Consider the following 13,766-nt stretch of genomic DNA (forward strand, 5'->3'; position numbering starts at 1 on the left):
TCATTTTTTTTCCTCATTAATGTACACAGAGCACCCCATATTGACAGAAAAACACAGAATTGTTGAATTTTTTGCAGATTTACTAAAAAAGAAAAACTGAAATATCACATGGTCCCAAGTATTCAGACCCTTTGCTCAGTATTTAGTAGAAGCACCCTTTTGCTCTAATACAGCCAGGAGTCTTTTTGGGAAAGATGCAACAAGTTTTTCACACCTGGATTTGGGGATCCTCTGCCATTCCTCCTTGCAGATCCTCTCCAGTTCTGTCAGGTTGGATGGTAAACGTTGGTGTACAGCGATTTTTAGGTCTCTCCAGAGATGCTCAATTGGGTTTAAGTCAGGGCTCTGGCTGGGCCATTCAAGAACAGTCATGGAGTTGTTGTGAAGCCACTCCTTTATTATTTTAGCTGTGTGCTTAGGGTCATTGTCTTGTTGGAAGGTAAACCTTCGGCCCAGTCTGAGGTCCTGAGCACTCTGGAGAAGGTTTTCGTCCAGGATATCCCTGTACTTAGCCGCATTCATCTTTCCCTTGATTGCAACCATTCGTCCTGTCCCTGCAGCTGAAAAACACCCCCACAGCATGATGCTGTCACCACCATGCTTCACTGTTGGGACTGTATTGGACAGGTGATGAGCAGTGCCTAGTTTTCTCCACACATACCGCTTAGAATTAAGGCCAAAAAGTTCTATCTTGGTCTCATCAGACCAAAGAATCTTATTTCTCACCATCTTGGAGTCCTTCAGGTGTTTTCTTTTAGCAAACTCCATGCAGGCTTTCATGTGTCTTGCACTGAGGAGAGGCTTCCGTCAGGCCACTCTGCAATAAAGCCCTGACTGGTGGAGGGCTGCAGTGATGGTTGACTTTCTACAACTTTCTCCCATCTCCCGACTGCATCTCTGGAGCTCAGCCACAGTGATCTTTGGGTTCTTCTTTACCTCTCTCTCCAAGGCTCTCTCTCTGGACGGCCAGCTCTAGGAAGGGTTCTGGTCATCCCAAACGTCTTCCATTTAAGGATTATGGAGGCCACTGTGCTCTTAGGAACCTTAAGTGCAGCAGAAATTTTTTTGTAACCTTGGCCAGATCTGTGCCTTGCCACAATTCTGTCTCTGAACTCCTCAGGCAGTTCCTTTGACCTCATGATTCTCATTTGCTCTGACATGCACTGTGAGCTGTAAGGTCTTATATAGACAGGTGTGTAGCTTTCCTGATCAAGTCCAATCAGTATAACCAAACACAGCTGGACTCAAATGAAGGTGTAGAACCATCTCAAGGACGATCAGAAGAAATGGACAGCACCTAAGTTAAATATATGAGTGTCACAGCAAAGGGTCTGAATACTTAGGACCATGGGATATTTCAGTTTTTCTTTTTTAATAAATCTGCAAAAATGTCAACCATTCTGTGTTTTTCTGTCAATATGGGGTGCTGTGTGTACATTAACAAGGAAAAAAATGAACTTAAATGATTTTAGAAAATGGCTGCAATATAACAAAGAGTGAAAAATTTAAGGGGGTCTAAATACTTTCCGTCCCCACTGTAGAATTAGAAAAGTCGAGCATGAATCGACCAGCAGCAGTCGACTGAATAAAACTTCAAAAGGCCTTCAATAGCAGAGCTGGAAACAGATGTTCAGTCACCTAGGACAGGGGTCTCCAAACTTTTTACTTTGAGGGCCACGTTGTACTTTTTTCATATATTCGCAGGCCAAAAAAAAATGAGCTATTTATAAATTAATCTGCAGCAGCAGAATAGAATAGAATTTGACAAGTTGTCGGCAGTAGATCCGGATGGCGCACCTGTATCCTCCAAACAAACCTAAATGCCGTGACCTCATGCAGGGGGGATAAACTTCCAGTGTGCACAAGGCCCAACATCTGTGTTACCGTGACACCCACCTCCCCGTACAATTGTGTCCCCATCAGAGTCTTCCAACACATTTGTGTCCCTATCAGACTCTCCGCTGCACATTTGTGTCCCCCTTAGATCTCCCTTCCATATTTGTGTCCCCATCAGAGCCCCCTTCCATATTTGTGTCCCAATCATAGACCCCCACATATTTGTGCCCCCCTTAGAAATACCCCAAACATTTGTGTTCCTCTTAGAGCCCCCCACACATTTTTGTCCCCATCAGAGCCCCCTGCACATTAATGTCCCAATCAGAGACCTCCCACACACATTCTTGTCCCCATCAGAGACCCCTGCACATTAATGTCCCCATTAGAGACCCCCTACACATTAACGTCCTCATCAGAGAACCCTGCATATTAAGGTCCCCATCAGAGACCCCCCACACACATTGTTTTCCCCATCAGAGACCCCTGAATATTAATGTCCCCATCAGAGACCCCTGCACAGTAATGTCCCCATCAGAGACCCCCACACACATTGTTGTCCCCATCAGAGACCCCTGCACATTATTGTGCCCATCAGAGACCCCTGCATATTAATGTCCCCATCAGAGACCACCCCCCACACACATTGTTGGCCCCATCAGAGACCCCCTGCACATTATTGTCCCCATCAGAGACCCCTGCACATTAATGTCCTATCAGAGCCACCTCTGCACATTTAGATTCCCATCAGAGAGCCCCTCCACCGCACTCACATTTGAGTCCCGGTTAAATCGACGCCCAGCTTCAGTACAGCTCTGCTGTATCGCCCGGCCGTTACACAGGCACGTGGTATGCAAACTGACAGCAGGGGGGGAGCTAGGAGGTGCAGCAGGTCATAGCCAGCGGTTCTAGCAAACAGTTGCTTAGTGAGGCGCCGGGTTGGCGGGCTTCGTCTGGTTGCGGGACCAGCACTGCATACTGCCAATGGCGAGTATGCAGCGCAGGTCCTGCTACCCAACATAGCTTGAGCAGAAACCCATCTTGCAGTGAGTCTGAGTCTGACCTAGGACATTAAATTAACACTGAAGCATACATTATTTTGAAGGGAATATATGGGCTACATTTTTTTTGCCAAAAATGCTTGTTACCTTACTGCATAGAATGCAGTAAGGTAAAAAAAAAAAAAAAACCTTAAAGCCGAAACATCCCTCATTGTTCCTAGCCTACATATGACTTCCTCCTAAAGAACGCCTTTACCTTATTAGCCTCCAAAACATTTATGTTCCCAGGAGGCTTATACTCCATTGACGCTATATGGTTTTTTTGCTTTTTTTTTTGGTTTTTCTCAGGCCCTGACTGAACTATGAGGAACCGCATGTGAGACCCTCTTGGCCTATGGGAAAGAATTAAGGCTCATGTGCCTTACTCGGGTACCTAATTATAGCTGCAACCCACCCACCAGCCGAGCCCAGCCTAAAGACTACCCTTCTGTGTAAGCTAACATTGATTAGATGATTGTTTTGCTTTGCAGCTATGTTTTATCAGTACTTATGTATGATGAGTAACACTTGAGCTCCTTACAACGCTGACACCTAACGTATGTCTCAATGGGTCCTCTGTATGAACCGGCAGCCTATCAGGATTCTGTTAGGATTCTGTTAGGGGAGATGTCACAGCCCCCACAGGGACCGTGTATAGTGCTCTCTTCGACAATTAGTCCTACAGGGCCCGGCGATGGGCTACTTAAGCTGCCTGCCTGACTACAGGAAGGACAACTAATTCCTTGCGCTCCTATGGGCCCTGACATCTCTGATTACAGTTCCCTCATAGCAATATGCGGACAGGTAGGCTCACCTTGTGATCTCCTACAGCCTAATGGCGCATTATAACATATAAAATGCAATACATGCAAGTTATGGGTGAAAGAAAACCAAACTTCTGACAGCTAAAAGGAGCTTCCGCTTAGACCCTTGCCTAATGGCGAGGAAGTCATTGCTCTTTAGTACATACCTCTCTACTGATGAAAACCAGAGGCAAACAGATCCTATAGCAGTCCGAACTTTCTAGGTTTATTTACACAGTGCTCCCTTATCTCTTCAGACTAAGATGGGAGGCCTAGAAACAGGACCTGTACTAACTAGCGAGATCACCTCTCTGACCCTCCTCACTTCTACTTGCTGAAGCTGTTTTGTACGTAATTATTATCTTACATGTTAGCCCCCAGTTTGTCGATACTACTTTCTAGTCTGGTGCTACACTCCTATCCCACCTCAGAGTGGCAGGCCCCCCTTTGAAAGTCTCCGACTAACCCCCCCTTATCCCAACATTACCCCTATCCTGCCCAGTTAGGTGGAATAGCAGGCCTGTCTCCACCTCCGTAAGTCAATCTGTGATTTTCCTACCTCAATCTCCTTTTTTCTTTCTCATCTCTCCACCCCTCTCTCCCCCCTTTCTTTCCTTTGTTTTTTTTTTCCTGTCTCTCCTACCCTCTCCTCCCTTTTTCCTTTCCCTTCCCTACCTCCTCCACTACTCTCTCCAGCCCCACGCAGCCTTAGTTGTCCAATTACAAGACCATCCCAGTCTACTTACTATACAACGTAGACCATGTCACTTAATCCAGCATGCTCAGCTCCCCTCTCTCTCAAAATGTATTCTCTTAATGCTAAAGGCTTGAATATCCCTGAAAAGCGCAGCAGTGTCCTTGCAGAAGCACACCAACTTAAGACACAAATCCTTTTTATCCAAGAAACACACTTTAAATTTGATGTAGCGCCACACTTCCATAATGACCGCTTTTCCGCGGCTTATCATGCCACTTGCCCTGACTCTAAGACTAAGGGAGTCTCCATACTGTTCTCTAAAATGTTATCTTTTGACATTAAGGACCAGCTACTAGATCCAGAAGGTAGATTAATTTTCCTAAAGGGTTTGTGGAGAAATAGGCCGGTGACGTTAGCTAACATATATTGCCCCAATTCCAGACAAGTCACATTTATGCAGGAGGTCATTGCAAAAAATCATGCTTTTTCAAATGGGTCTCCTAATTTTAGGGGGCGACTTCAGCGTACCTCTAGATCCCCTAACAGATACCTCAACTGGCACTTCCTCCCTTACCTACTCTGCCCTCCACCAAATTAAGCTCCAACTCGCATCCCTGACATTACATGACACCTGGAGAACCCTTTACCCCCGAGACAGATTACACTTTCTCCCCCCCCATAATTGGTACTCAAGACTGGAGTATCTATTCATAACACAGGCGGACCTATCTTAGCTCCATAGTGCTTCTATCGAGAGCATGACATTGTCTGACCATCACCCTATCACAATTTCCTTGCTATTACCCGGGGTGATCACCTCCACCAAAACTAAATACGTCCCTTCTCGAGGATCCTGGAGACGGACACACTGGACATCTCTCCCATGACAAATTGAGAGGCTCACAAATGTGTCATTAGAGGCCAGCTGCTTTCAGCTTTAGCGTGAAAAAAGAAGGAATGCCTTAGTTCCTCTGGTCTTAGCACTGTCCGATAAAATACGTACGCTGGAGACCCAGCACAAACGCACACTAGCACTTAAAACATCACAAGAGCTGATGGAAACATGTACACTTCTACTAAAAGAGCTCTTCAAAAGGGCGCACCGGCATAATATCTTAACCCAAAAACTGTTCTATGAACAGAGTAACAAGCCAGGTAGGTTATTGGTTAGAGCCACCCAACAATGCAAATTAGCCTCCACGATCCATCATGTTGTAGACCCTTCGGGTAGGACAAATACTACAAATGTCGACATTGCACATCAATTCCATTCCTTCTACAGCAATCTATACAACCTGCGTTCAGGAGACACGGATCCTGCTGCGCGGTTGAAACGTCAGGAACTGATTAATGACTTCCTGAGTGAATACAGTCTCTCTGCTCTGTCAATAGATGATTCCCAGGTCTTAGAGGCTCCCTTGACATTGGAGAAATTCCTAGAGGCACTTAAAACCACAAAACCAGGTAAAAGCCCAGGCTCCGGCAGTTTAGCCCTATGCTATAAGACCTTCTCAGACATTCTGGCGCCATACTTTCTTAAAGCATTTAATTTGCTTTCCACTGATTCTTGTAAGTCAGAAAGACTTTTTAAAGCTTGTATATCTGTTTTTCCCCAAGGAAGGGAATGACCCTACTAATATTGCCAGCTATAGCCCAATCTCCCTCCTTAATGTGGACATCAAGCTTTTTGCCAAAATTCTGGCAAATCGCCTGTCTTACCACATACCAACCTGGGTGGGCCTGCACCAGGTGGGATTCGTCCCTGGGAGAGAAGCCAGGGACAACACCATTAAGGCCCTGAACCTGCATACCTGGCTCACTTCCTCCCAACGGGAGAACTTCTTCCTGGCAATGGACGCGGAGAAGGAGTTTGAAAGAGCGGCCTGGGACTATACAGACGCTGTTTTGACCTCGGTGGGGCTCAGACCCTATATGCGGGCCTTTATCCTATCATTGCTGAAGATATTAATTGAAAAAATTAATATAAAAACTAAATGGATTAGCATTCAGTAGTGGTGAAAAATAAGTAGAAAACTAAAGCAATGTCTCTACAAATCAAAATAACCAAAAAAAATTGAAAAAAAAATTTGACACAGGCAATCAATTAAATGAATATGCAGTAATGGTGAAAAAAGTGAGTGGAAAACTAAAGCAGAATCCCTACAAATAAGATAAGGAAATAGGACAAAAGCAATTCAGTGAGAACACATGAGAAGTGTAAAACCTATAAATAACAATGCTGTGAGTCACAACTATAGAAGCACATTGACGCAAAATATGAAGGGACAAAGCATCAGAAATAATTCCAGTGGTAATCATGAAATATGCAAAAAAAACTCAAAGTAAATAGCAAACAGAAATAGTAACAAATAAAGTCCCAAAAAGTAACAGGAAATTGAAAACAGCTTGATTGTGAACGGATGTCTTGTGAACCTGAACGGATGTCTTGATCAGCTGTATCTTGATCACTCAGAGAAAAAAAAAGGAAGGCCCCTAGTGTAATATGTAATAAAATGGTTTAATAAAAAAGCAAGGTTGCACTTACACAATCAAGCTGGTGTTAGCGCAATGTATGAACAAAGGTATCGGCTTCTCCTCGGGCTTCCTCCGCCTGCTTGTTGCTGTGTCATCAAAAGCTACGGTCTCCAGAGAGACAAACGTTATGATGTCACCATTATAGGCCCGTCCTACGCATTTCGTCACAATAGGAGGTCCCAGGGTTTGGTGAGACCGCCATTGCGGTCATCCCTGCGGGTAAGGAGACTAAATGCTCACTGAGGGTGCATAACCTATTCGGATTTAGGTTCTCCACTATCCTTATCACGGCGATCAGCTGTTTTCACTTTCATGAACATTTTTCAACATTTCCTGTTATTTTTTGGGACTTTATTTGTTACTATTTCTGTTTGCTATTTACTTTATGAGTTTTTTTGCATATTTCATGATTACCACTGGAATTCTTTCCGATGCTTTGTCACTTCATATTTTGCGTTAATGTGCTTCTATAGTTGTGACTCACATCATTGTTATTTATAGGTTTTACACTTCTCATGTGTACTCACTGGATTGCTTTTGTCCTATTTCCTTATCTTATTTGTAGGGATTCTGCTCTAGTTTTCCACTCACTTTTTTCACCATTACTGCATATTCATTTAAATTGATTGCTTGTGTCAATTTTTGTTTCCATTTTTTTGGTTATTTTGATTTGTAGAGACATTGCTTTAGTTTTCTACTTATTTTTCACCACTACTGAATGCTAATCCATTTAGTTTTTATATTAATTTTTTCAATTAATATCTTCAGCGCTGCACCCACTCCACATTTTACAGATTTTAGTTTTGTATTGAAGACTTTTTGGTGCTGGCAGCTTCATTTACTACTTGTCTCACTTTTCATATTTTAATTTCAAGTGCAGCGTTAACCTTATGGTTTTTTACACTTTATCCTATCATTATATGCTAACCCCAGAGCACGGGTTATGGTCAATGGCCATCTGTCGGATGCCTTCTCCATCATAATGGAACCAGACAGGGATGCCCCCTTTCCCCCCTGCTTTATATACTTATGCTAGAACCCCTCCTACATTGCATCCAAGTCAATCCAGATGTCAAAGCTATATGGATACGGGAACGATAATTTAAGATTGCAGCCTTTGCGGATGATGTCCTACTTTTTCTCTCTTCACCGCTAACGTCCTTACCCAATCTACTTCAAATTCTAGAACACTTTAAACTCCTATCAAACCTAAAAATGAACTATTCCAAGTAATTTGCGTTGAACGTATCCCTACCCATGGAAATGGCCAAGCAATGTCAACTTAATTTCCCCTTTCAGTGGAAAACGGGAGCCATAACCTACCTGGGCATCCAACTCCCTGCTGACTTAGCAGAGATATACAACAGAAACTTCCAGATAGAATTACAAAATTTACGCCAAGATCTCCAAAAATGGGATAAACCCACCATCTCCTGGTTTGGACGAGCGTCCATCCTTAAAATGAAGATACTACCCCGGCTACTATACAAACTGCAAACACTACCTATCCGACTGCCACCTTCCTTTTTTGGGCTTTATAAGTCCATGTGCAGAACCTTCCTTTGGTGTAATAAACTCCCACAGTAAAGCTGGTCGAAACTGGTGCTTCCTAAAGCATATGGAGGAATTGGTCTTCCTGACCTACAACTCTATTGCCGGGCAGTTCATTTAGCGCGAATCGTCGACTGGAAAGTGCCTGGGTGTCTTTAGAAAACCTGGTCATAAACTCTGATCTAGGTCATACTCCTTGGCTCTCGAGAAAACACGTATCTCCAAAGGCTCTAACCCATTCCCTGGTAGGGGCTACCCTACACAAATTTGATAGGGTTTGCACTGTACACGCAATATCGGCTAAATTATGCCCCATTACTCCAGTGAGGGGCAACCCAGACTTTCCTCCAGGTTTATCTGGTGCCTTCCTGAAAGCCGAATGGCCACATATGGAAATGTTGGCAAAACACTTTTTTCAAAGAGGTCGCTTTTTGCGGCAAACTGATCTCGCTCAGCTTTCCAGCACTGGTTAATTTCCATTCTGGCCTTATATCCAGCTCTAATACTTTTTAGATGATCCGTCCCGCAAACAAGGCTTTGCAAAGAACCTCACAACCATGGTGTCGCTCTGCTCCCATTCGACCCCCCAATGTCATGTCATCTCCATGCTCTACCCTTCATTATTTGGAGACTCCTCCACACGTCTACGCTCAGAATGTACCTGTTGGGAATCTGCCCTGGGCTCAGAGATAGACGAGAAGAGCTGGGACCGCATTCATTTGTACATCCACAAAGGGTCCTTGAATTTATCTGTCCAGGAAAATGGATACAAATTGAAAACCCACCGGTACAGAACCCCGGACCTGATTCATAAATTCTCCCCCTCTGTCTCTGACCACTGCTGGTGTTGTGGCAAAGAGCCGGGTACATTTCTCGATATCTGGTGGGACTGTACACCAACCTTTCTGGGATAAAGTTCACAAATTGACAAAAACAGTGTCCTTGCTCCTGCTGGAGTTTTGCCCTGCACAATATCTCTTACATCTAACTAAAATTCCTAAAAAATTATTTTATAAGTCGGTTGCCATGCACATGATTAATGCTGCTAGGATGTGTATACCAATCCATTGGCGGTCTACATCTTTGCCTTCCATCCATGAATGGCTTAATCGAACCACTGCCACTAGGGCAGTGGTTCTCAACCTGGGGGTCGATTGATGATCTGCCAGGGTTCACAGAATCCTGGGCTGTTCCTGAAGCACGCACTGCTCTCCCAGACACAGCAAGTAACACTACCTGTGATTATAGTTACCATTAAAAGTCCCCACTACAGTTCTCCGATCAGCAGGTGACCTTGATCAAGAGCACCTAAGTTGGCTGATCAGAACTCCCCCCAGCATTGCCACTCATCCCAACTCCCCGCCAACACCACCACTCATCCCATTCCCCCCACCAAGGAGTAAGAGAAGGAAAAAAAATAGAGAATATATGGAATGGAGAGGAAAAGAGGGGGAAGAACAAAGAAAAAGAGAGAGAAAGAATAGCAGAAAGAACAAGAAAGACAGCTAGAGAGGGATGGTAAGAAAAAACAAGAAATTAAGATAGAGAGGGATAAAAGGGAAAGAGAAAGTGGTACATAGGGATGAGCCGAACACCCCTTTGTTAGGTTCGCAGCAGAACATGCGAACAGGCAAAAAATTTGTTCGAACATGCGAACAACATTAAAGTCTATGGGACACAAACATGAAAAATCAAAAGTGCTAATTTTAAAGGCTTATATGCAAGTTATTGTCATAAAAACTGTTTGGGGACCTGGGTCTTGCCCCAGGGGACATGTATCAATGCAAAAAAAGTTTTCGGGAGCAGTAATTTTAATAATGCTTAAAGTGAAACAATAAAAGTGAAATATTCCTTTAAATTTTGTACCTGGGGGGTGTCTATAGTATGCCTGTAAAGTGGTGCATGTTTCCCGTGTTTACAACAGTCCCTGCACAAAATGACATTTCTAAAAAGGAAAAAAGGAATTTAAAACTACTCGCGGCTATAATGAATTGTCGGTCCCGGCAATACACATAAACGTCATTGAAAAAACAGCATGGGATTCCCCCACAGTCCATTACCAGGCCCTTCAGGTCTGGTATGGATATTAAGGGGAACCCCGCGCCAAAATTAAAAAAAAAAAAAAAAAGATGTGGGGGTCCCTCTCAAAATCCACACGAGACCCTTATCTGAGCACGCAACCTGGTAGGCCGCAGGAAGAGGGGGGGGATGAGAGAGCGCCCCCTGAACCGTACCAGGCCACATGCCCTCACATGGGGAGGGTGCTTTGGGGTAGCCCCCCAAAGCACCTTGTCCCCATGTTGATGGGGACAAGGGCCTCATTCCCACAACACTTTTATTGTTTCACTTTAAGCATTATTAAAATCACTGCTCTCGAAAAAACAGCCGTTTTTAAAACTTTTTTTGCATTGATACATGTCCCCTGGGGCACGACCCAGGTCCCCAAACACTTTTCATGACAATACCATGCATATAAGCCTTTAAAATGAGCACTTTTGATTTCTCTCATAGACTTTTAAAGGGTGTTCCGTGGCTTTCGAATTTGCCGCAAACACCCCAAATTGTTTGCTATTCGGCGAACACCCAATGTTCGAGTCGAACTTACGTTCGAATTGAACATTGGGCTCATCCCTAGTGGTACATCCTAAAATGTACCATAAGGGGTTTTAGAAATGTTATCAAGGGGTCATGGCACTAGAGAGGTTGAAAACCACTGGCCTAGGGAACTTGTTAGAGTAGATTTTCTCCTCCAATCCTCCACTCCTTTGTGCTGCAAGACCGGTCTCTGCAGCACCTTCTTCCCTACGCTCCAGCAAGCTAAGGTTTTGATGGCATCAAGGTCAATTCAAGCTCTGTAGCCCTGCACTGGACATAGTGATGCCAAGAGACAGGAATACAAGAGCGCCGCCTGCCGTGGAGCAGATGATTAGGTAAGTAAAAGCACTTATCCTCTCCTGTAGCCTAAATAAGCTGTTAATCCTTTCAGTGTGGGCGCAGCTCAACTGAAAGGAAAATTTTTCAATTTTTCTGGAGCTTTAATTATAACCATTGAAAGCGTTTTATTAGATCTGTTCAATACATTAAAAAAAAAAAAAAAAAGATGATTCTGCCAAAAATGTTGTTAGCTGTAAATGTCCCGAACTCTTTTCTTGTGTTGCATCATTATTTCTAACTATCTCTGTGCACCTCCTTGTGTTATAGGAAGGAGGAGGAGAAGGGAAAGTATGAAAAAAATAAATACAGCTATCCCAACCTGAGGACTGGTAAGATGCCATACAACACATATTTGTTCTTGGGTTTGGATATCTCTCAGGTGTTTTACTGTGCATTTGTAAAAAAAAAAAAATTGTACAGTACATTACAACTGATTAACATTGAATGGATGGGATATTACCTGCTGCTAATGGATTCCTTAGGAACGTAGAAATCTTCCTTTGAAAGATAGGCTGCTGCTGTACCACCTCCAAAATAATTCTTCCTCAGAAGGTGTGCAATTTCATTGGATACAATTAAGGCACCTAAACCGGTTGGAAAACCAAAGATCTTGTAAAATGAAATGGTGACAAAGTCTGGTTGGTAGATTGCCAAATCTAAAGGTGAAGTACTGACAAACGAGGCGGCATCTAGTAAAACAACCCAATTGCCTGGCACTGAGATGGGCTTTATTTCTCCTGATTTGACTTTTCCTATCCAAGAGAGAGGATACTTGGTGCCTGAATGGTTGCTTACTGCAGGATAACAGAAAAGATGTGAAGTACTATCATTCTTATTTTCAGTTGTTTTTGTTTTAAGCTCTGACAATAGCAGGTCTTCATGAGTAACTGGAGTAGATGGTATATTTAATATTTTCATAGCTCCTCTCATTCCAACGACTGATGTGTGATTATCAGTAAGGTAACAGAAATGGCTTCCTGCATTATCTGGACTAGCAGGTGTCCATGGAAAAATATCTGCCACAAGTTTCAGTGCTGCAGTGCTTCCAGATGTAAAGATAACTGTGTAATCGTCAGCAGATGTGTTAAAGTGTTGCAATATCCTGTGTAAAATAGTTAAAGGATATATTAGTATGTTTTACCCAGCATTAAAATAATAAGAAGGTCAAAATTTCTATAACAAAAAGGCAGCAAACACCCCACCAACAATATAGTTCAACATTTCTTTGTATTTACATCCATAAAAGTACGGCTAATTTAGACATATCTGACACTGAAGAATATTCCATATGTATTGATAATTCCACTTCTTGTTTCATTTCAACATTTTTAATTTGGGTTCATAAAGAGTGTGCAATAATATAGTACAGGTAAAGCAAACAATACCACAATCTAGAATACAGTGCCTCTTCTCATGTCTACCTCTAATTTAGAAATTGGGAGGCACCAAATATTGTACACCCACAACAATGCATAGCCAATACCTAAGCGAATGCTGTGTAAAATGCCTTATAAATAATATTATATCAGCTGCCAATAATGTAATGGCTTACCAATATACACAAGAGTGTTCAATGCAAAAAAAATTTAAAAATTACTAAGAGATCATACCTCATTTAAATGATGTGTCACAATAGAAAATGTAAATTATAAATTCCCATGCTGCAAAATCAAGTTAACTTATATTCCAAACTATATACTGTAAATAGAGCTGCTAGAACAATCTTGGCTTTACACACAAAACTGAAAATAAACAAAATAGTGCAGCACTCCCACTACTCAACAAATATAAAAGTGATGTGTTATTACCTTAGCACTTTATAAATTAATTTATATAAAAAAAAATCTACAAATAAATGTGCAAAAAATCTACATATAAAATATCTATACACTCTTAAACGTGAATACATACAAAATGATAAGGCAAGAGAAAGTACATTCTATCATGTGTGCTCGATCAGCTGAAAAAAGAGAGAGTGGGTAATTAGAACTCTCTTTCACATCGAGTTTACGTGGAGGGGTACATTTGTGGCACATGGACAGTTGTAGTGCTCTTAGATAAGCTGACTGTGGATGGCTGCCAGCTCGTGACAGGCTAGAAGTAAGTCTGTGGAAGGCAAAGACAGAAGGAGAGCAGCGCCATCTAAGTGCAGCATTATTAAGACATTTTCTTCCATAAAAAGACAACTGGTAACTCACAAGATGTATGAGATGTCAGCGCATGTGGGATTAATAATGTGGTTCATCCGCTCGTGGGGAAGATGATGTTCTCACTAGTGAAGAGGCAGCTCATGGGTCCAGGGACGCCGGTGGTTCCCAGCGCTTCCAGACACTCAGGACGGCTCACAGACAGTGGTGTACGTCACTTCTGGTT

General features: G+C 42.8%; 1 protein-coding gene across 1 annotated transcript in view; it reads right to left on the reverse strand.

Annotated features, from left to right (window-relative positions):
* MOCOS (molybdenum cofactor sulfurase) overlaps positions 1-13,766 on the reverse strand; it is a 1,002,829-nt gene that overhangs the window by 674,897 nt on the left and 314,166 nt on the right. Inside the window, exon 4 of the mRNA XM_073630796.1 lies at positions 11,854-12,495. Coding sequence (XP_073486897.1) covers positions 11,854-12,495 — 642 coding nt within the window. The remainder of the gene's footprint in view (positions 1-11,853; positions 12,496-13,766) is intronic.

Source organism: Aquarana catesbeiana, linkage group LG05, assembly GCF_042186555.1.
Source record: "Aquarana catesbeiana isolate 2022-GZ linkage group LG05, ASM4218655v1, whole genome shotgun sequence".
NCBI lineage: Eukaryota > Metazoa > Chordata > Amphibia > Anura > Ranidae > Aquarana > Aquarana catesbeiana.